Below are 22,880 nucleotides of genomic sequence, written 5' to 3' on the forward strand. Positions count from 1 at the left end.
TACATTTGTGTTAGCGGTCACTCCAAAAATAGTTATTTTACTCAAATCCCAAATGTTTGAAGATGAAAGCATTTCTATCTAGGTTCTAACTAGCATAATTTTTTTTCCCGGGTAATGGAAATAGCTCCCATGGGTCCCAGTTCTTTTTCCTGTTTAAGTGCACTAACAACTCTATTGTTTAAATGAGCTGAATATGAGAGCTTAGATTAAGTTACTGTACTGTGAGAAAGCAAATGCATGATTGGTATTTTCAAATGCAAGCAGACACACTTGTTGATAAAAAGTACACACTTTCCTTGCTTCTGATTTTCTTAATAAACAGAGAGCACAAGAAAATGTGTATTTTAATTTCCTGCCAGCGTTTTTTCCCTTTCTTTCTTTGCTGATTTATTGACTTTCCTTTTTTATCTCTCTTGTTGAAAATTAAACTAAAAGTAAACAGTTTACTTTTAAGAAGGTGGAAGAATATAATTTACAACAGCTATGGAATGTTTGACACCACAGGCATCAGAAATGGATCCAAATCAAATCTGCACAATATTACAACACAACATTCAAAAACCCTGTGAGCCTGATTTCTTGAGGAGATGTGAGAATGTTCACAAAGAAGACAAAGAGTAAGCCTAAGAAACATATTTAAAGAGAAAACCAAATGGATCAAAGATGAGACCAAATTTTGGTGTCTGCATCAAATTAAATTTACAAGTGATTTTATATAAATAGAAAGCATATTAAATGCAAGTAAAGTGTCTGCTTTAATGTTGCAAATAATTTTTGTGAAAATAAAATGTCAAAATATTGGTGACAATGTTGCATGGTCATTCAGAGTAACGGATATATTTATGTAAAAATGGATACACATAATTACTCTGACTCATACTTATTAATAAAAGAAAAAGTTTGCAGCTGTACAAAAACTTGTAGCTGACAAATGGGCAAGACCTTGGTTTGAAGGATAGTGGCAAAGATTGGTAAGTCTTTTACTGTCATCTGACTCTTTCTCTCTCTCTCTCTCTCTCTCTATATATATATATGATAATATAACTGATTACAAATCTGATAATCTCTAATATATTGTAAATTGTATGGTAAAGTTGGACATACTGCATTTGATTTAGTACTTTTGCATGTCAGAATTGAATTAATTAAACAAATCCCTCATGAGAGCAATGTTTTCAGCAAATAAAATCCAGCTTCTAACTTCCAGCTCCCACAGACACAACAACAATGTAACTCCGTGAGTTTCTCATGCTCGTTCCGAAACACTGGGCAGTCAAGCTCACAGGTGCAGAAAGTGGAACTTCATGGATCTCTGGACTGGTCTTAAGGATAAATACTGTATTATAGAGAAAATAAATCATGTTGATTTTTTACTTTTTGCTTAACCTAAACAACACAAAAATAAAACCTTAAAACTGAATTCCCATGCAACATTATCCAAAGAACCTCAGTGTTTTGCTGTCATTGAAATGCAAAATCTGCATTGGCATTCACCCAGCCACAGACACACTGGACTCTATGGCACCAATTGACTTTTATAACATCAGTGGCTGTGTTGTGCCATGTAGAGTAGTCTTGACGGTATTGGCTGTTATTCCTAAACACAGACTGACTCAGTAGATCTGAAATAGACTGGGCAGTATAACAGCAGTACACCTGCATTTATACATTTTATACCTACATTTCTTATCCTTAAGATACAGAATTATGAAGGCTGGCTCATACCGAGTCAGAGATTAGACATGTCACTATTGCAAACAACCAGTTGGGACTTGTTCACACTCATATCCTGAGCTTTCAGTACAAACAGAGCTTTCTTCCAAGGTAGAAAATGGAGCCTGGCATGTATTCCAATGCATTTTCCATGCATTTTTGCCAAATCTCTTGTGTGCTGTCAGAGATTAAGGCAACCCACGATGATGAACTTGAGCATGAAAAGATTGTCTGAGCTGGGTTTATATTAAAACTGAGAAATAAAAAGACCCATCAAATTTTTTTATTTTTTTTTAGATATGTTGCAAAATAAATATTTAATCAAAGGATTCATGGCTTTAATTTTGATCTAGCACTGCACCATTCATTCCAAAATACCTCCTCCATAACTTCACAGTGTTATTTACTTATCGTATAGGCTAGGCCTATATGTTTATCAGAATGTCAAATATATTTATCAAATATTATTGCAATAAATCAAATATGCAAATATTTTGCAGGTAAAACCATGGTATCAAGGACTGATATAGATGACGATATAGGCTCCACTATATCGTGGAGGCGATATAATGTGTCAATCGATAGCGATTTTGTTATTTATAACTCCATATGTAAAAAACAAACAAACAAAAAAACATCGTCGCAGCTTTTAGTGGCCTGGAAAAGTAGAGTAATGAAATTACTCACATCGTGGCATAACATTTTGGTTATATCGCCCACATTAACAACCTTTACAGAACATTTTCAGCCAGTATTCAGTGGTGTGAAGAGTCACTGTCCCATGTTGCCATTTCTAATATTTCCAGGCGGACCGAAGAAAATATTCCCACAAATGACTGATATGTGTTCCTTAAGATACACAGAAACACTCAAAAGTTGGCCTGACAACGTAACTGTTTCACTGGAACAAATGCATCCAGTGTTTAGGACGTTTGGCATGAGGAGGATAAGCCCATAAGCCGACTATCCGCTCTCACCTGACCGCTTCACTCACCTGCGGATTCCGGGCATTCCTTCACCGGCGAGCCCGCTGTCCGCTTCGGCTTCGACTTCCTCCGGATAGCGTTTCTCCTCAGTTCACTCATGTTTTTGTTACTTCATTACAACGTTTAAAAGACCTTTAAATAACGGGTGTTTTACGTCCACGCAGCATTTCGGTCCATGTCTTAACAAGCGTCTGCACCCATAATAACTCTGTAACGTTAGCGTTACGCAAAAGTCAAGCGAAACGCTTCGTTTAGTGTTTTCCTCAGATTCTCGGACTCGTACAGTAGTACACGGTTCTGGAGTTTATCAGCTCATATCGCCACCCTCTAAGAGCTCTGATAGCACGATTGGTCCGGTCCTGTCATTTCCTCTGTGCTCTGACCTCCTACTGTATAGTTTGACTCGCCGACCTCAAAACATCAGTTTGTGGGGACTTTGATTCATCTCAGTGAGTCGAATCGTTTGAATCCGTTGACCTAAACACTGCTTAGCCAATGAAATTGGAGAACCGGTGTTGTGGCGAATTTGGACTCTTTGCCTGGGGATGCATTGAAGAACTGTAACTGTAAACATAAACTATCAAAGGTTATGAAATAAAATAAAACTATAAATTAATACATTATTAAGTTCAGTAGGGTTAGCCAGTCATTTTCACTGTTTTGACCTCCTACTATATTTTGACTTGAAAACACCATTAGTGATCCAATTTACTGTTGCACAATGTTATCTGGGATTACTGTATCTGCACTGAACAACTGTACAGTAACTACACAAAATTGCAAAAAGCAAAATTAAATAAATAATAAATACATAAGTTAATAAATTATTATTCAATTATTAAGTACAATTGGTCTAATTTCCTCTGTGCTGTCCTACCGGTTTTGATTCACCTCAGTGAGTCGAATCTTTTGAACCGGTTCACCTAAACATCGCTCAGCCAATCAAATTAGAGCATCGAAACTAACAGTAGTATAAAGTTGATTGGGACCATTAAAAATTATTATCATTAAAAATTTAAAGACAAAACAAAATTGCAATAATAAAAAAAAAATTAAAGACAAAATTACAATGTGTTATTTTATTTTTTTTGGACTAGACGTTGATATAAGTGAACTCTGTAACGTTAGCGTTACGCAAAAGTCAAGCGAAACGCTTCGTTTAGTGTTTTCCTCAGATTCTCGGACTCTTATCTCTTCTGGAGTTTATCAGCCCATATCACCACCCTCTAAGAGCTCTGATAGCACGATTGGTCCGGTCCTGTCATTTCCTCTGTGCTCTGACCTCCTACTGTATATTTTGACTCGCCGACCTCAAAACATCAGTTTGTGGGGACTTTGATTCATCTCAGTGAGTCGAATCGTTTGAATCCGTTGACCTAAACACTGCTTAGCCAATGAAATTGGAGAACCGGTGTTGTGGCGAATTTGGACTCTTTGCTTGGGGATGCATTGAAGACCTGTAACTGTAAAAATAAATAAACTATCAAAGGTTATGAAATAAAATAAAACTAAAAATGAATACATTATTAAGTTCAGTAGGGTTAGCCAGTCATTTTCACTGTTTTGACCTCCTACTATATTTTGACTTGAAAACACCATTAGTGATCCAATTTACTGTTGCACAATGTTATCTGGGATTACTGTATCTGCACTGAACAACTGTACAGTAACTACACAAAATTGCAAAAAGCAAAATTAAATAAATAATAAATACATAAGTTAATAAATTATTATTCAATTATTAAGTACAATTGGTCTAATTTCCTCTGTGCTGTCCTACCGGTTTTGATTCACCTCAGTGAGTCGAATCTTTTGAACCGGTTCACCTAAACATCGCTCAGCCAATCAAATTAGAGCATCGAAACTAACAGTAGTATAAAGTTGATTGGGACCATTAAAAATTATTATCATTAAAAATTTAAAGACAAAACAAAATTGCAATAATAAAAAAAAAAATTAAAGACAAAATTACAATGTGTTATTTTATTTTTTTTGGACTAGACGTTGATATAAGTGTATAAATATATATATATATAGTATATATATAAATATATACTACAGTGTGCGCACAAAACCTTTTACAGATATCGTCTCTCAAATAATCAGGACAGGACTCAACAAATATTGTTTTTACATTTTATTTCACAAAAAATGATGTGGCTTATGACTGTAGTATACACATAAAAATATCCTGCAGCAAGATCATGCTTTCACCAGTACACACCATGTGACATTGTGGGTATTATTCAGTAAATTTCACTTCAGAGGCAACAAATCTACCACAATGTGTAGTTAATAAAACTGAAACTCATTGGAAATACTCAATAAGAAATGAATATAGTCTAAAATGCCAATGGGTTAGACTGAACAGAAACTGAGAACTGGGAGCTAAAAGAGATTGTGAATGAAACCATTGATCTTATATATCCTTCTTTGCATGTCATTAAACAGACTAGCTTTGTTCTCGTTCCACAATGGATACAGTTATGCTTTGAGAAGCGTCTGATGGATTCTTCATCTAACTCCATCAATAACCTTTCAGTCAATCAATGAGAATGAAAATGTGTTTTAGTGGTTTGCTGCTGTATAAAAACACAATGACATCTGATATTTCTCCATGTCCTGCTGGTTCAAATCATGGTGCGATTGGAGGACAGATGACCAAATGACATGAAAATGATCCTGTGCCTGTTATAAAATGCATAGATGAATGTGTTTGTGCTATATATAGGGTAAAGGTTGGATATAACTTAAAGAGTAAATGGAAAAAAAAGAGAGAAGGAGATATGCAGAGAGGTTCTAGTGAATATGTGATACAGTAAATAGGGCTTGTATGCTGTTTTTGGAGCAGATCTGAGAATAATAAACCCACTTCATGTTCAAATTTAGCAGCACATTGGGATCAAGCCTCACTCAAGCTATAACTCCATTCCCTCAAAAATGATTTTTGCCCAACGTGCCCTGAACTAGGCCTACATGTCCACTCAATCCTCAAAGACTTACCTGACATCATTTCGGCAATAAAAAAAGAGAATTCAGGTATAAAATATAATCTTTATGCATTGCAATAAACTTAAAAAATGACAAAGAAGCCAATGTGTTTCCATGTGCAAAGACATTAGAGAAGCTGAGATTTGCAAAACTCAATCACTGTAATGCAAACATCACCTCAGGAGCAAAATCAAAGTCACTCAAATATCACATTGAATATTGTTTCTACTTGATGAAAATTATGTGTACATGTCTCTCAATAATCCATTTACCTCTCTTCAACTTTGCAAACACATCTTTCTTTCATGTCACACTTTTTAGTGCATCAAATATTGTAAATATTAGTTCTGACTGATAAAAAGGTCACCTTGCATACCATAATAATACTCCCAGGTTGATGTTATTAATACAAATTTTTGTGGTTTAAAAGTGCATTTTTAAGAAAAGCTGCATTCATATCCAAAATCATATTCATATTAAAACAATCAGACACAACATACATCATATTTTTAAATAAACAAACAAAAACACAAATAAATAAAGTAATAAATAGTTAAATAAATATGTATACATCAGTCCATTTCAGTTTGCTCTCATCTCACTCAAAATGATAATTAGTACTTACAATATGCATCACTGAATAATTCATCCAATTTCAATGAATGGGTGGGAAATTAGGGCGGGCCCCTCTGGAGCATCTGATTGGCTGGAGGTCATGATTGACTGATGTGCCCCGCCCCCTTCATCTGTCTCTGTGAGGAGTCCAACAACAGGAGGCTAAGGGCCAAAAAAATGAGAATGATGGGCCAGACAGTTGAAAGGATCACATGGAAATCTGGAGTTGGCCATCAGGTCCTCTTGAAGAGCTAACAACACAGGACTACAAAGACACAAACGACACAGGCAGAAGGGAGAGAAAACAGAAACAGTGGCCATAAGTGGGTGAAAAATGAAATCACCATATCCTGTTTCCTATTAAACTGGAGCAACTGTAATAGAAAAAAAGCAAAATTCACTGATTCAGACATGAATATTAACTCCCTTTTGACAGACACACAAAGGCACATGCAAAAGCAAGTAGCTTTTAAAAAAAAGTGAGTGAAAAAGTGACGTGATATGTGGCCAAGTATGGTTACCCATACTAGGAATTAGTGCTCTGCGTTTAACCCATCCTAAGTGCACACACACACACCGTGAACACACACCCGGAGCAGTGGGCAGCCATTTTTGCTGCGGCGCCCGGGGAGCAGTTGGGGGTTCGGTGCCTTGCTCAAGGGCACCTCAGTCGTGGTATTGAAGGTGGGAGAGAGCGCTGTACATTCACTCCCCCCACCTACAATCCCTGCCGGACTTGAGACTCGAACTCGCAACGTTTGGGTTACGAGTACGACTCTCTAACCATTAGGCCACGACTTCCCCAAGAGGCAAAGTAGTATGGGACGAAATAAATGCTTGACAACTCAGGATGAGAGGGTGATGAAAGGATGCTGGGCATCTCAATTTTAGTTTTGTATACTTTACCGGTCGATTTTTTAAATGTTTTTGAAACCAAAACTGCAAAACTGCAAAAAAATATAGTAAAAACAGTAATATTGTGATTTTTACTGTATTAAAACTGTTCTATATTTTAATATATTTTAAAATATAATTCCTGTGATGGCAAAACTGAAGTTTCAGCATATATTATTTCATACTTTCAAGATCCAGAAATTATACTGATATGCTGATTTGGTGCCGAAGAAACATTTCTTATTATTAACAATATTGAAAAGAATATTTCTGTGGTAACCATGATAACACTACCATTCAAAATGTGTGGTAAGTAGGACGTAAGAAAGGGAAAGGAAAATAAATTAATAATTAAATTCAGCAAGGACATGTTAAATTGTTTAAAAGTGACAGTAAACACATTTATAATGTTACAAAATATTTATATTTTAAATAAATGCTGTTCTTTTGCTGAATCAAGAATTTTTTTTATCATGATTTCCACAAAAATTCTAATAGAAAACAGCTATTTTAAATTGTATTATTTCACTGTATTACAGTTTTTACTATATTTTGGATCAAATAAATGCAGTCTTTGTGAGCATAAGTGGCTTTATTTAAATACATGAAAAATCTTAATTACAAACTTTTGATTGGTAGTGTATTTTAAAAGTGTGAGGAAGTGGGTGCTGCTGTTAACATTATTTGTGAATGCGTGACCCAACGTGTGACATATTTTTCTGTTAGAAACAGAGTGAGAGAGAAATCAGAAGAGCGCGAGTTCCTCCAAAGGACGGATTACCTGTGGCCCGTGGATGCCCTCCCGCGCCTCAGTTGTGGGGAGGTTGGCTGTACTGAGCCAGCAGGCTGCTGACAGTCTAAGAGAGACTGAGAAATTAGACATATACAGAGGTGTGACAGTCAGGGTTAGTGACACAAACACAGACATAAATGGGCACAGAGATGAGAAATTAACTTGCTGGAAATGGCTGCAATTCTCTAACTTCTGTGTGTTAATCTCATGCAGAATCACATGTAAAATGAACAGATAGAGCATGTAGAATGAGAAAAATAATGACCAACATTCAGCTGCATATATTTGCATACATTCATGAGGAATGCCAGGTATAGATGGAAGGAAAGCAAGGTGGTATCACCTTCAGTTTGTTAAACAGAGATACACTACTTTTCAAAAGTTTGGGGTCATTAAAATTGAGTTCTTATGCTCAACAATGCTGCATTTATTTGATCAAAAAATACAGTAATATTGTGAAATATTACTGCAATTTAAAATGACTGAATTCTATTTCAAATATTTTAAAATAAAATGTATTCCTTATATTTTCAGCAGCCATTACTTCAGCGTCACATGATCCTTCAGGAATCAGTCTAATATGCTGATTTGGTGCTCTAAAAACATTAATTATTATTATTGCTGAAAACAGTTGTGCTGCTTAATATTTTTGTGGAAAGTGTCATACTTCTTCCCCAAGATTTTCTGATGAAAAAAAAGGTTCATATTCAACAGCATTTATTTGAAATAGAAATATTTTGTAACATTATAAATGTCCTTACTTTCATTTCGATCAACTTAATGTATCCTTTCTGAATAAAAGTATTAATTTAAAAATAATAATAATTAATTAATTAAATAAATAAAATCGTACTGATCTCAAACTTTTAAACGGTAGTGTATGTGTCAGCCGCAAATTACAAACAGCGTTGCTGCTTTGTTAATGGGAGCATGCAAACACATAAGTTTACACATTTAACAAGACAAAAAGTCATATTTAAAACATTATAGTTGATGCTGTCTAGCTAAGAGCACATATACACATCTAGAGCAATATATGGACATTTTTAATAACACAATTTTTTCATTTTCCCATTACAATGCGAGTAGTTCTTAGGATGATGCAAGGGTGTTTGTTAGGGTGCTGCTATGCAGCCATTCTATGTGCTTTTTAATATGTTGCTCTACAGTTTCTGGGTGTACTGGGCAGTTGTTTGTATAAATGCATTAATGACATAACCATCTTCATACTGCAAACAATTTTAGCTATCTACAGCTCCAGAGTCAAAAATTAAATTAAATTAAATTAAATTTTAATTTAGAAGGAAACTACTGCTCTGTGGTTGGGATGTGTTTTGGTCACCATGTGCAAAACAGCATTTGACAAATTCAGTAATGAGCAAAGGATGTGAAATGTAGACTCATGCAGGCAGAGAATGGAAGCGTCCATCGCTCTTTTATTAACTTCATTACCAGGAATAATAAAGAATGTTTTTATAATACTTTATACTATCACTGTTGAAAACTTTTTTTTTGTTGTTAAAAAAGAAAACGGTTTTGACAAAAAAAATAATAATAATAATCTGACACTATAGAAGTGTTACACCTCATGAATGTGATGCATTTACGTTATGTCACATTATGATAGTTGAAAATTATGATTGTTGAAATTATGAAATGTTATTACATTTTGTTAAACTTTCCTTAAATTTAGTGGGAATAAAATGGTCAAGTGCTATTGCATTCTATAATGTTGGGTCTTGGTGACACCGGTGAAGCGGATCAGACTGGTTTCCATTACACTAAAGTAGAATTCCATGATTTCCAAACACTATCAACTGAGTCCCATCATATACATAACATGTCTTTAAGCAAGGCACAGGAAACAGCAGTATTACAAAGCTAAACTAGACCTGAAATCTCGGATCACTCCTAGGGAAAAAAATTCAGAGGCTTGTCTATACATGTAAATGTAACCACTGTCTACCATCAGATCTGCATGAACTGCATCTCTGTCAGTCTTGCATGAGCAATGCTAACACAATGTTCTGATGTTCTGTACAACCTTCAACTGCTGACCTTGTCAAATGCTTTTTGGCCCACAGCTCCTTAAAGGTGAAAGTATTTCTACAAAACGAGTGCCATTTTTAAATACATACTGTACACATTATACTTATACAGTATAATATACACTTTATATACATGTGTAACAAAATACTATGAGACACAGTAAAAGCTGTCATCTGTTATTTGTTGTTAATTTTTTTTGCTAATTTCCTGTTATATTATTTTTTTCTTTTATTTTGTCTCAAGAATTAAATACATACTGTACACATTATACTTATACAGTATAATATACACTTTATATACATGTGTAACAAAATACTATGAGACACAGTAAAAGCTGTCATCTGTTATTTGTTGTTAATTTTTTTTGCGAATTTCCTGTTATATTATTTTTTTCTTTTATTTTGTCTCAAGAATGCCTTTTTTGGCATTCTCCTTACTATATTAACAAATACTTACATTTTGATAAAAAAATATACAATATGTAAATAAAAAGTAGCATTTCTTTATCACTGTTTTAGTTGAACAAAACAATAGATTTTAGTTGAGTTAAATAAATACACAAATAAATAATAAAAATCCTTAATGTGAAAATAAAGTGAACTCTTCTTGTCCAATCATTTATTTATTTAAATAAATAAATAAATGTTATCATAATAGCATCATCTTTTCAGAAACTCTTCCTGACAATTCATTTTATTACTTTATCTTATGCTCTTTTATGTTTGTCAGCAGGGGACTATCTTACATTTTCAAACAGTTACCACTATTTTGCATAAAAAAAGAAAAAAATGATAATTTAAGAAAAAAATTAAATAAAAATATATTACAGAAAATACATTCTATATAATAATATAGATATATTAACATTAAATGATCTAATAAGCATCTTGCATGTTCATGACCATAAGCAAAGGCCTTAAAATGTCCTATTAAAATGCCATATGGTAAAACTGTCAATCCTGTTACCCACTGTATATTAACCCTGTTAAAATGCACTAAAAGTCATACATTTAATTTGAGATGGAACAAGACAACTGATTAAAACTTAAACACATTATGTGCCTAAAAGAATGTTTAAAAACATTCAGAAATTTACTTTAAAAATGTCCTTATCAAACTGGACAGGCACCCGTTCCATAGAATGATTCATGATATAATGAATGGCACATTTAATGTGGCTCTGTACTCTACAGCTCATTGAAATTCAGTAGCTGGGCAGCAGGCAGCATGTGCAAAGAACACGTCCCTGTATTTGCATATGGCAGATCCTGCACTGCACTTATGCTGTGTCCATGAATAGCTCTGCTCTATACAGGGTGCATTGAGATCAACTAAGCATTTTCTGTTTGCAAGCAAAGCAGTAAAAATAAGTTTCTTGTAATTATACATAAGCTACTACTCATGATTTCAGCATACAGCACTTTGAAAGACTCACAAGAATTGATGACTACAAAAAGGCCAAAGTAACTGTTCAATTGTTCAGTTCACAATGTTGCCAGTGGATGGAGCTGTAGTTATGTCAGATGTCCAATAATTGTGCTTGCCAAAAAAAACAGTTTTCTTACCCAGGCAACAAAAAAGGACATCAAGCATAGTGCAATTTTTTTATTTTTTTTATTTAATCTTATTTTTATATCCAGACAATATTCTTTTAATATGTACTATCTCACAAAGCCATGTGTTTGAAATAATGAAAAGTTTGGAATAATTACAAATTTTTTTATGTTTTTGAAAGAAATCAGTTGCTGATTTGGTGCTTAGGAAACATTTCTTAATATTATCATTATAAAAACTGCTGCTTAATATTTTTTGTGAACCCTGTGATACATTTTTTTCAGGATTCTTTGATGAATACAAAGTTTGAAAGAACCGTATTTATTTGAAATTTGTTTTGTAACATTATACATTTAATGCGTCCTTGCTGAATAAAAGTATTCATTTTATTTCTTTTCTTTTCTTTTTAAAAAAAATCTTACTTACCCCAAACTTTTGAATGGTAGTGTATCATGTTTGTAGTGTTTCCACAAAAATGTTAAGCAACACAATTGTTTTCAACATTGATAATAATGAGAAATGTTTCTTGGGCAGCAAATCAGCACATCAGAATGATTTCTGAAGGATCACCACATGACACTGAAGATGAATCATATGCTCCAATCAGTCATATCAGAAGGAAACCAGTCTGTCCTTATACCATGTCACCTACTGAGGGTCACTACTAGGGATTCTGGGAGTCCCAGGCTGGATTAGAGAAGTTCTTGAAGCAGCTGAAGGTGTAAACTGAGTCACATTGGAGTGCATGCGAGATCTCACGGAAAGTGGCAATGGTTGCCGAACGCCCAGGACAGGAGAACGGTAGGGGGAAGTAGGAGCAGATCTGGGAACACGAGCATCAGAGTCTCCGCTATGAACAACATGACAAAACTCAATACTTAGCATCTCTGGGTCTAAAACTAATGTTTGAGTGCCCAGTTTCCACTGCGTCTGGCCAAGGAAAAACGGCTGGGCTGAGGAGGTCCAGGAGGAGGAGGATGGAGCAGGGACATCCAGTGAAGGAGAGCTACTGGCTGATGCAACCATATTGTTTTGGAATAGACAGAAAGGGGGTTTTGAAACCGATTCAGTGGGGCTAGGGGGAGCAGTGAGTGCAGTTCGATGACTTACTTTTTGAGGGCTGCTCTTAATTTTTAGCACTTTCCCTCCACGGCCACAGTGCGACTGCTCATGGTCAAACTCCAGGTCCTCCAGGCGCTGGGTGAGGGCCAGTTTCTGGTGAATGGCCATTTGCAGGAGGGAGTTCAGAGTCTTCTTTTCATCTTCTGCGGCAACCAGCTGCCTCTGCATCTCATCCAGCTGAGTTACGTACTCATCGAATCTGGACAAAGAGGGGGAGAGAACCTCGATATTACGTGATTAAACAAAATTACAACATATTTTACTACCACAATGTATTTCAGTGTAAAAAATTATATTCAGCTTAAAAAAATATAACGAAGAACTTGAATGTGTCCATCTTAAATCATTGGATTCTTGAACAAATGGCTCTAAAACATCAGTTCTTTTCAGTCAAAAATGTATTGTGTAGTAAGATTCATATTATGAATTTTGTTAGTAGTAGTTTTACAAATATTATTGTAATTAATTAATAATTATTGTATTTAATTAAATTATTGTATTCCATCTATGCCACATTTAAAAATACATGAAGTCATTAAAACACCTTTTGATAAATCTTTACTAATTTAAAACTTCAATTTTTTTAAATGATGTAAGTCGTGTTTCCAGCTAAAAAAAAAAATGTTTAAAGAAAGTTCTGCTAATGTTTCATTGTTATGAAAACACTAACTAAATGGTTCCTTTAGCTATTAACTAACACTATTTACAACCTAGTTGAGATCAGCCGAAAAGTAAATAGTTTCAGAGGTGGAGCAAGCAATTACATTTTGATGAAACATTTTTAACCAATCATGAATGTGTATTTAAAAAAGAAACTATTCCAGTTTGGATGTCCTCAATAATATTAAATGCAGTTAAGGGCCGAGAAATACACCTTGTGGCAAACATTGCCCTCATTGAGGAAAAGGTGGCTGCATCTTCTTTGAGGGCCCTTAGTTCATTTCTAAGCTTCATCATTGTTTCCATCACCATAGACTTCTCATTTTCATATTTACTCTTCAGGTTTGCAAGGGCCACCTCGGCAGTCTAGAAACAAATATTAAAAACATACAAAGCTCTGTTATATATGCTTTTATTTGAAACCAAACACAACATAAGACATAAACTTGGCCCTCTTACCTGTTTGTTGGCTTTCAGGACAAGACGCAATGTAGCAATCTGCTCTCTTTTGGTGCTCAAGAGGGATTTGAGTTTTAGGATCTCCTCCAAGCAAACCTCTTTGTCCTTATCGAGGATGGGTGCCAACTCTCGTGCCGCAGCCCTCTGCCTGGACAGCTGGAGCGAGCGGTCCACAGCTTTCTGCAGGTGTTTGATCTGGTCACGGATGATGGCGTTGAGGTTATAGACGTTCATGGGTTCGCGGCGGAGATCACCGGTTTCTGGCACTGGGGAGGGTGAGAGAGATGAACCATTGATTAGTGAACCAAACAGTGTTTTGTTGGGGCTTCCTCCTTCCCCTTTAGTTCCTTCTCCAAGGGGTTCCTTCGACAGAGAGTCTTGAGGTCTCTTGGACACGTCTGAGGAGTTAGCAGCCGCGATTCGGTGAGCTAAACGTGGTGAAAGCAGGGCTCTTGGGTCCTCTGGGCCTTTGAGACTGCCGCTACGTGTGACCCGGCTCTGACGGTAGTAGTCCAGCATGACACGGTTCGGAGTTTCGTTGTTGCACAAGCAGACATGGTGGTAGAGCTGAGCGAGTTCCTCGCTAAATGTAACCAGCTCGTCTTGAGCTGTGTTCAGCATGCTGTTACTTTCGCTAGCCATAACAGAAGCACACCGGAGCTCCGCTTCCAGACTGCTAACCCGCTCGCGGTCCTCGCGCCAGGCTTTCTCCAACCATTTCACTTGTTCTTCGAGAGCCTGGACCTTCCCTTCGCTGTGGTTGCTCTCTTCTGATTGGTTCTCCACGGACTGGTTATAGTTTTCCTTCAAAGCCTTAAGCTCTGCCTTCAAGTCAATGACTTCAGTCACGGCAACTCTGTATTTGCACTCCAGAAGCTCCATTCCATTGATGTCTGCCTCATAATCGCAGCAACCGTTAATGGGCCCGACGCTCTTCTCGGATTCCTCTGTGTCAAACTCCTTGTCGCTGTAGAGGCGCTTCATAGAGTTGAAGCGCTCCGTAAGGCGGTGAACACGCCTGTGCTGCTCAGTTAAAGCGGCCTGTGTGTGCTGCAGTTGAGTTTGAGACTCCTGCAGGTTGGTAAGTACAACCGCCTTCTCTCGCTCAACCTAGTGAACAAGATGATACAAAGTTTGTTAGCAAAAACCAAGAAGGTCTTAAAAAAACTATACGTTAGCCTTGCCATTCATTTACACAACTGGGGTCAGTACATTGTTTAAAGAAATTATTACTTTTATTCATAAAGGACACATTAAATTGATAAAAAGTGACAGTAAATACATTTATGTTACAAACAATTTCACATTTCAAATGAAATATGTTCTTTTGAACATTCTATTCATCAAAGAATCCTGAAAACAAGTATTAAATAGAAATAGTTAAGAAATGAAAGTTCATTAAGCCTTACCTACAATACTTTTGCTAGAAAACATGGAATATTCCACTCTATAGACAGCTGTGATAGCTAGGTGTGTTAGCTTGCTTATCACAAATTTTGCATAACTGCAGAGCTGTCATTGAGCTCAAGTGCTGCTTAATTGCTTTCTGATCACTCATTGTAGTAGAAGTGTCAGCCATCTAACGCCTGAGGCTGAGATAGCGAAACCCTATAGATTCCTTACTGGAGATGAGCCAAAAAGGACAAAAGGAAATACATTTAAAAAGTAAACAGAGGTGGATAGGGAAACACTTTTTTTCTGAATAAATGCCAGGCAATTACAGTAGCTTGAAGGGTGAGGAAACAATCAATTATAACCATGCAGTGATTTAATACACATCTAAACAGAAACAAATATTACAGCAACTACGTGCAATAGAATGCTCAAAAAACAGGTTCTTGGCTATGTATTTGATGGCAATCCCACACAGCTAGAGAAAACATTACTACAGCCACATTCCCCAGAGGAGACCACTGGATGCAAACATGTTATATAATACTTTTCATGAAATTGATCTGTTTAAACTGTGGATAAATTTATGTGTGGTAACATAGCTTTTTTTTTCATTATACATGACCAAATGGCTATAGTGTTTTTAATGTCTCATTATAGATACATATAGACATTTTAATAAATTATTAACATGTTTCACTTTTTTTATTAATTATTTTATATCAGATATTTTAAGTGTATTTTTATATTTACATTTCTATCTCTCTCTCTCTCTCTATATATATATATACAACAGTTCATTCTGGTTCTCGAATCTGATTGGCTGAGAGCCTTTTCCAGCAGTGCGATATTCCAGTAGTATCAGCACTCTTAACTGTTTTACCGTTTGTATCACTCCACTTGATGTCGGATCTATACTGGCAGCATTTGTCTCCGTGAGCGTCAATGGTGGAAGAGCACACCCACTATAATTTGACAATATTATTACTGTTATTGTGTCACAGAATTTTAAAGAGATTTTCACTGAGTTTTAAGATATTTTTAGCCAAGAATGTAGTTGTTTAGACTTCAAATATGTGATTTATATATAAAGATAGTGCTTATTTGACAATTTGTTTAGATGTTTTCGGAGAAGTGAGCTCCAGGCTGACAGCGACCGTTCAGCACTCATGTACCCGATGAGAACAGCCTTATCTCGGCCAGTCCTTCGGGGATTTGCCACGGGCTCTGATGTAGATGGTGTTACACAAGGTATAATTCATTTTGGTTATATTAAACGGGCAATCTTTGGTCTTATTAAATTACTTTTATATTGAAAGGGACTGAAACATATTATTACTTTAGACAGCTATAAAAGATGTAACCATAGGAATGCAACCGACAAATTCCCTTAACTGTTAAAAGGATAAAGCCAAAGCTATCTATATCTTTCTTTCTTTTTTTTTTTACATGTACCAGTGAGTCAACAATGACACCAAGCTACATTCACTGCAATTATTGTGTCATAATGTTTTGTCTGATGTGCTGTGTGATGCTCCTTTAAGCAGCTGATGCTCTCTATGTTTCCGTGTCTGCACTGGCAGATTTTACACGCACATACAAATACATTACTGTGTCCTGCTTTTACAGAGACAGGCACAAAGCACTCACTCATAATGGTAATCAACCTGACAGTAGCCTCCCAAAGGACAAAATAGACTATTGCACTTACGGCAATGAACTTTCCTTCACTCAAATTTACACTGTAAACTTTCTACCTAAAGTATTTTCCAGTGATATGCAGAAGTGTCAAGGGCATGAAAATGTGTCAATAAAGGCAACCTTTAATGTCCGTTAAGATTGACTGGATATTAGGGATATGCCGGTATCAAATTTTCATGTTGCGATTAATTGCTAATGCTTTTATCACGGTATACGGTATTATCACGATACTGAAATTTAGTTTTAAAAAGTGCTCTCATAATACAGTATAACAGGTTTAATAACTTTTTTCTTATAACAAAAATAACTGAACATTTAAATGCAATAAAGCAATATATATAATGGTTAATGTCCTTTAAAGGGTTTAAGGCATCTATGTTTGCTTATAAAGTAGCAGTAGATGCATTCAAACTCTAATGAAAAGAGTCAATAGTTGCCCATTAATGCACTGGATAACAGCTGTTTTCCTCCCAAACATCCCTCAGTGATTTATGGGACTATGAGTATCTGAGCAAAAACGGTTGAAAAAACATAAAACCACCAAATTATATTTGTTATTTTAAAAATAAAATAAACATGAAATAAAATAAAAATGTGAAAAAGTAAATTTATTATATTTTAGGTTGTTGCCAAGGCAACATTTCTCATTTCCATTTAGTTTAATGTAAAGTTTGAAAATAACTAAAACTAAATAATATAAAACAAATCAATATGGTAGATAAATGTGACTAACCTGTAGGAGCTGTTGTTTGAGTTTCTGTATCTCAGACAGGTGGAGTTCACTGAAGAGATCAGACACTGGGTGCAGCACCTCTCCCTTCCTGCCTCCAGGTTGGTTATATTCTCCGTTCACCTTTGGTCCATGCCCATTGCACTCATTACAGCGGTTACGGTCATCATTGTTGGGGTTAGACCCAGATGCAGACATGCCGTTGGTTGCTGCCTCCTCTGCAAACTTCAAACCCTCCTCGGCAGAGATGGCCAGGTGGGTGCTGGCTCCATACACACTGTCCGTCAGGAGATGATGGACCAGCTCCTTTCTCAGATTGTTCTTCTGCTCTCTCTCACTCTTCAGAGCATCCAACGCCTCTTCTAACTGGCCTTCAGAAATGTCTTTCAAATGCAAAGCATCTTCCAGCTGGCTGTTGAGTAGCACTGTCTCTTCCTCAAGCACTTTGATTTCATGCTTTAGACCCTCATATTCCACCTGTACATTTTAAAGAGTTGAAAGAGAATGTGAACAGGCATATTTGTGGACACATATTATTGTGTGTATATGCAATTATTATTGTATATCTAAGTCTATATACTGATATAGACATATATGCAATTAATATATATATATATATATATATATATATATACTGTATATATATATATATATTAATTGCATTTCTATCTATCTATCTATCTATCTATCTATCTATCTATATCTATATATATATGTGTGTGTGTGTGTGTTATTATTATTATTGTGTATGTGTATGTGAATACAACACACTTTTAAGATTATGCCATATGACCTCAGCTATGATTAGATAACTTATTTTCAAGTAAAATGAGTATAAAGGCCCCAAGCAAGTTGCAGAATAAATAATAAATAGATTGCATAGTGACATACTGCCACTCGTTTCAGGTAAATGTTTGCCATATAATATATATTAACATATGGCATAATCTTAAAGGTACGAATTAAATGATTCAAGTAGGACATGTTCCTAAGTGAAAATCCCATCCCATCAAATCATAGTCCCAACTCTTACCTTCTACTAAAATCATAGGTTTATGAAAATGTTAAAACCCCTGAACCCCAACGTTAAGCCCTCGAATATGATTGGTTAACAGGAATGTTGATCCAGGATTATCAAGGATTTTAAAGGGATATTTCACCCAAAAATGAAAATTACCCCATGATTTACTCACCCTCAAGACATCCTAAGTTATATGACTTTCTTCTTTCAGACGAATACAATTGGAGTTATATTTAAAAATGTACACCTAGGACGGCTTGAGGGTGAGTAAATCATGGGGTGATTTAGAAATTTGGGTGAACAATCCCTTTAATCCAGGAATGTGTCCTACTGGGATAAGCTTGATAAGCTTGAAGGTACAGAAGGAAAACCTAATTCTGAGGGTGGAAAATTGGGGCATAAAACTACACTAAACATAAAATTTGGTGCATGAAACCTAATGAAAAACTGTCAAAATGTATGCCCCCTGTAAAAAACACAGAGGCACTAAATTTACATTAAGTGACCGCATGGAATTCTACTCTGTAGAGGGTTTTGATCGCATAGTATGACACTGTGTTTCACAGTTAGTGTGTGTATGTGTGTGTGTGTGTGTGTATACCTGATTCTGTTTGAGTGTTGACACTAGTTTCTGTAGAGTAATGTTCTCCTCCTCCAGTTCAGTGTAGTCCTGCAGCAGTCTGGTCTCTCTGAACTTATACTCTCTGATTTCCTCTCTCATCCTGTTCCTTTGTAGCTCTAACATCTCATTATTCTGACCGAGAGAAAGGGAAGGTCAACAGAAAAAAATTAGTCACTTGGTTGTTTAAGCATTACCCCATGTCAGAAGAAAGAATAATTCATAAAATCAGCTTGTTAAAAAGGGAAAAACAATATTGATGTTCTGGACAGCATACAGTAGTTTGAGGGGTTTGTCTTCTCCAAAGAGACGAAGAAAGCAGTATGTTGTTAAACACACACACCAACAATTTTTTTTTAATTAATTAAATTAAATAATCAAATTAAATTAAATGCATTTAAATAAAACTAGCAGCAGTAACCCCTATACAGTATATCTATTGAGGGACTCCTTATTGTCATTATAATGTTGGTAAATAAAATACAAATAAAATAAAATAAAATGAAGAATATAAGCAGCAGTAAACCAAACATATCTATTAAGAGCCTCCTGTTTCTCATTATATTGGTGTTATGTGCGAGTATGTCATGGTGAATCTTTGTAAGGAATCTATAAAAATCAATTAGTCTTACATACAATAGCTTTATATTTCTGTGAGTCAGAGTCTAAGATGATACTGAGCATGTCAACACTTGAGCTGACATGAATGCTGGGTAACAAATTGCTTTCCGTCAGAGGAAACCCTCAAGTCAGCACTTTTCTTCCTCACAGTTCAACCTATATGGGAAAACCGAAACAAAGGCTTCTTTAACAGCTGAAACAGAATGTTACAAGCAAGATGACAAAAAGTTGTATAAATCTCAATGACAGTGAGTCACAATCAGAGGCCAAAAGGTACCAATTTATGACTTTCTACCCTGATCTTCAATCACAATGCCTTGTACAACTGTTTGTGGCAGCATTCACAGTGTAGTAAGTTTCGGAATACTTTAAACCAAGGCCGTAACCATGGGGCGAATGTAAAACATTTCTACATTTCATAAAACAGTTTACTAATATTAAATGATTTGCAGATTCCATCTTACCTAGCTTTCTTTCAACATTAAACTGATGCTTTGCGCTGGAATTCGCGCTCTGCTTCTGTGAACAGCAAACCCCACCTACTTTGATTTGATTGGCCACATTAATTATTTTGACATTGACGAGCACTGTTAGAGTGCTGAGGCAGACCAGGCTGAAAATGTAACTTTTAATGCTTTTTGTCATCTTAAAAACCAGAGCGCTGCGTAATGAAGTGCAGCAGATCAGTGCAAGAATTTCAAATATTGGGTGGGGGGCAGATTGGCCATGGAATTGTTGTCCCCCTCAATGTCTATGGTAGTTACAACCCTGCTTTAAACCATTCTTCAAGAACAGATAGCTGGAAAATCACAATTGCTGAGAGAGAAACCCCCCGCCACTGTTACACAAATGGGCAGAAATGCTGATGAAGAGTCAAAGGTGTGGAACAGACATGGGAACGAAGCCAGCCTTAGGAGAAACCTAGATGCTGATTAGGCAGTAGGACAGGCATGAAGTGCACAGCATTTTTTAATCATCTCATCTCTTATTTAGTCTTACTTATAATTTACACTACCACTCAAAAGTTTGGGGTCAGAATGTTTTTATTTTCTGAAATAAATTAATACTTTTATGGAAGAGAGCACTTGTCATTCACTCCCCCATTTACAATCCCTGCCGGTACTGAGATTCAATCCCACGACCTTTGAGTTACAAGTCCGACTCTCTAACCATCAGACCATGACTGAGAGCAATGATGCTGGAAATTCAGCTTTGACATCACATAAAATATAATGAAATAGAAAACAGCTATTTTAAACTGTAATAATATTACTGTTTTTACAGTGTTTTTGAGCAAATAAATGCAGCCTTGGTGAACATGAGACTTCTTTTAAAAATAAATAAATAAATAAATTACCAACCCTGAAAAAAAAAACATATAATAAAAGTCACATTTAATTTGATATCCTAATGTCTATTAAAAAAAAGCGTATAGATGTTCACTGAAGCTGCAACAAAAATCAATCCAAATTGAAGTAAAGCTGTCGCCAACAAATCCTCCATAACTGGAATTAGAGGATCAAACACTCATGGCAGAAGATATTTTGCACACCCTGGCAGATGACCTTCCCCTGAGCTGAGATATTGATTACTGTACACAATACAGGAGCTCTCCCAGAGGATGTGATGTCTCATTGCATATTCCAAGCGCTGCTGTACCAGTTCAAATGAGCTGGGCATGAACTCCAGGGGATTACTGACCAATTACGTCCCAGTACAGCTCTATTGTAGCAGTTGTAATCATGGGCTTCACACACTTAGGGGTCAGGAGCAGTGCAGTAGCCTACAGTACTGTAGCAAACAAGCAGTATGTGCCATGCCAAAATCCACTACAGTAATGCTGGTTATAAGATTGAAGTGTTGCACACACGAAGTAAACATAGGCCAGAATTAAACTAGTGGCATCAAATGGTATAATAATGACTTCTAAACCACCCTTTCGTGCCTGCCCCCTATTCCATTGGTCAACAAACAAGTAAACCCACCCCAATCTCACAACATTGGAGCTATTCTGAAAGTGCCACAGAGATTTTGGGAAGTCAGTCTATGCTTACTCATACTTTATCTGTACGTTAATTGGGATAGGTAAAAATATTTTAACAGTGATAAAATGTTAAAATACTTTGTAACGGTGGCGGATCTTCCTTACACTGCCACAACTTCAAGAAATAAACAACTCTCAAACATCTTGTGAAATAGCAGTTATGAACACATTTTACTGGTCTAAAATGTATGGCACACATGATATGCTCAGTGTTATATCATAGTTTTTATTTGTATATTTTCTGTTTTCATTTTAATTATAAAGCTTTAGTAATTTTGTTGTGTTTTTTGTTTATTATTATTATTATTATTATTATTATTATTATTATGTCTGTGTCTAATATGTTTATATAGTTTTTATGAATTTTCTTTCAGTTTTAGTTTTAGTTATTTTAGTACATCAAGTTAAACTAAATTAAACTGAGAAATGTTTCCTTGCCAACTAGATGAAAATAAATAAGTGTAAGGTTTATATATATATATTTTTTTAAATTTATTTCAGTTAACATTTATTTTATTTCAAGTAACAAAAAATGTTTTGTTAATGGTTTTAATTTGAGTTACCTATAATAGCCCTGCATATGTTTAAAAAAAAAAAAAATCAAAATTACAACCAACAGATTTATATCAATTACTTGGAATAGGATTTGTCTTTTAAATGAATTAAATGAAGACAAAAATAAAACAATGCGGGAAAACCTGCAGCTAATGTTCTTCTACAGATGAAATGCGTCCAGATTATGATCAACTACTTTGCCAAACTACATTTATCAAGAGTACGCATAAAAAAATCTAAATATCTAAACTTCTAAAGCCACTTTTATAATGTCTATTCAATGATTTATTGCTTAATATCTTAATATATATATATATATATAAATATATATATATATATATATATATATATATATATTTTT

General features: G+C 35.4%; 2 protein-coding genes across 5 annotated transcripts in view; both read right to left on the reverse strand.

Annotated features, from left to right (window-relative positions):
- fgd4a (FYVE, RhoGEF and PH domain containing 4a) overlaps window positions 1-3,076 on the reverse strand; it is a 47,943-nt gene extending 44,867 nt beyond the window's left edge. For both annotated transcript variants that reach the window (XM_016274632.1, XM_016274631.1), the window contains exon 1: window positions 2,708-3,076. In XM_016274632.1, coding sequence (XP_016130118.1) covers window positions 2,708-2,798 — 91 coding nt within the window. In that variant the 5' untranslated portion in view covers window positions 2,799-3,076. The remainder of the gene's footprint in view (window positions 1-2,707) is intronic.
- Window positions 3,077-6,251: 3,175 nt separating this feature from the next.
- The window catches only part of LOC107587026 (protein bicaudal D homolog 1-like), a 48,544-nt gene continuing 31,915 nt past the window's right edge, over window positions 6,252-22,880 (reverse strand). The window contains exons 3-9 of one of the 3 annotated variants that reach the window (XM_016274628.1): window positions 19,282-19,434; window positions 17,663-18,136; window positions 13,837-14,946; window positions 13,592-13,743; window positions 12,706-12,916; window positions 7,981-8,066; window positions 6,252-6,570 (exon numbers count right to left, since the gene is read on the reverse strand). In XM_016274628.1, coding sequence (XP_016130114.1) covers window positions 6,468-6,570; window positions 7,981-8,066; window positions 12,706-12,916; window positions 13,592-13,743; window positions 13,837-14,946; window positions 17,663-18,136; window positions 19,282-19,434 — 2,289 coding nt within the window. In that variant the 3' untranslated portion in view covers window positions 6,252-6,467. The remainder of the gene's footprint in view (window positions 6,571-7,980; window positions 8,067-12,705; window positions 12,917-13,591; window positions 13,744-13,836; window positions 14,947-17,662; window positions 18,137-19,281; window positions 19,435-22,880) is intronic. The other 2 variants (XM_016274630.1, XM_016274629.1) reach the window with 2 other exon arrangements.

The sequence above is a fragment of the Sinocyclocheilus grahami genome, unplaced genomic scaffold, assembly GCF_001515645.1.
Source record: "Sinocyclocheilus grahami isolate Dianchi unplaced genomic scaffold, SAMN03320097.WGS_v1.1 scaffold88.1, whole genome shotgun sequence".
NCBI lineage: Eukaryota > Metazoa > Chordata > Actinopteri > Cypriniformes > Cyprinidae > Sinocyclocheilus > Sinocyclocheilus grahami.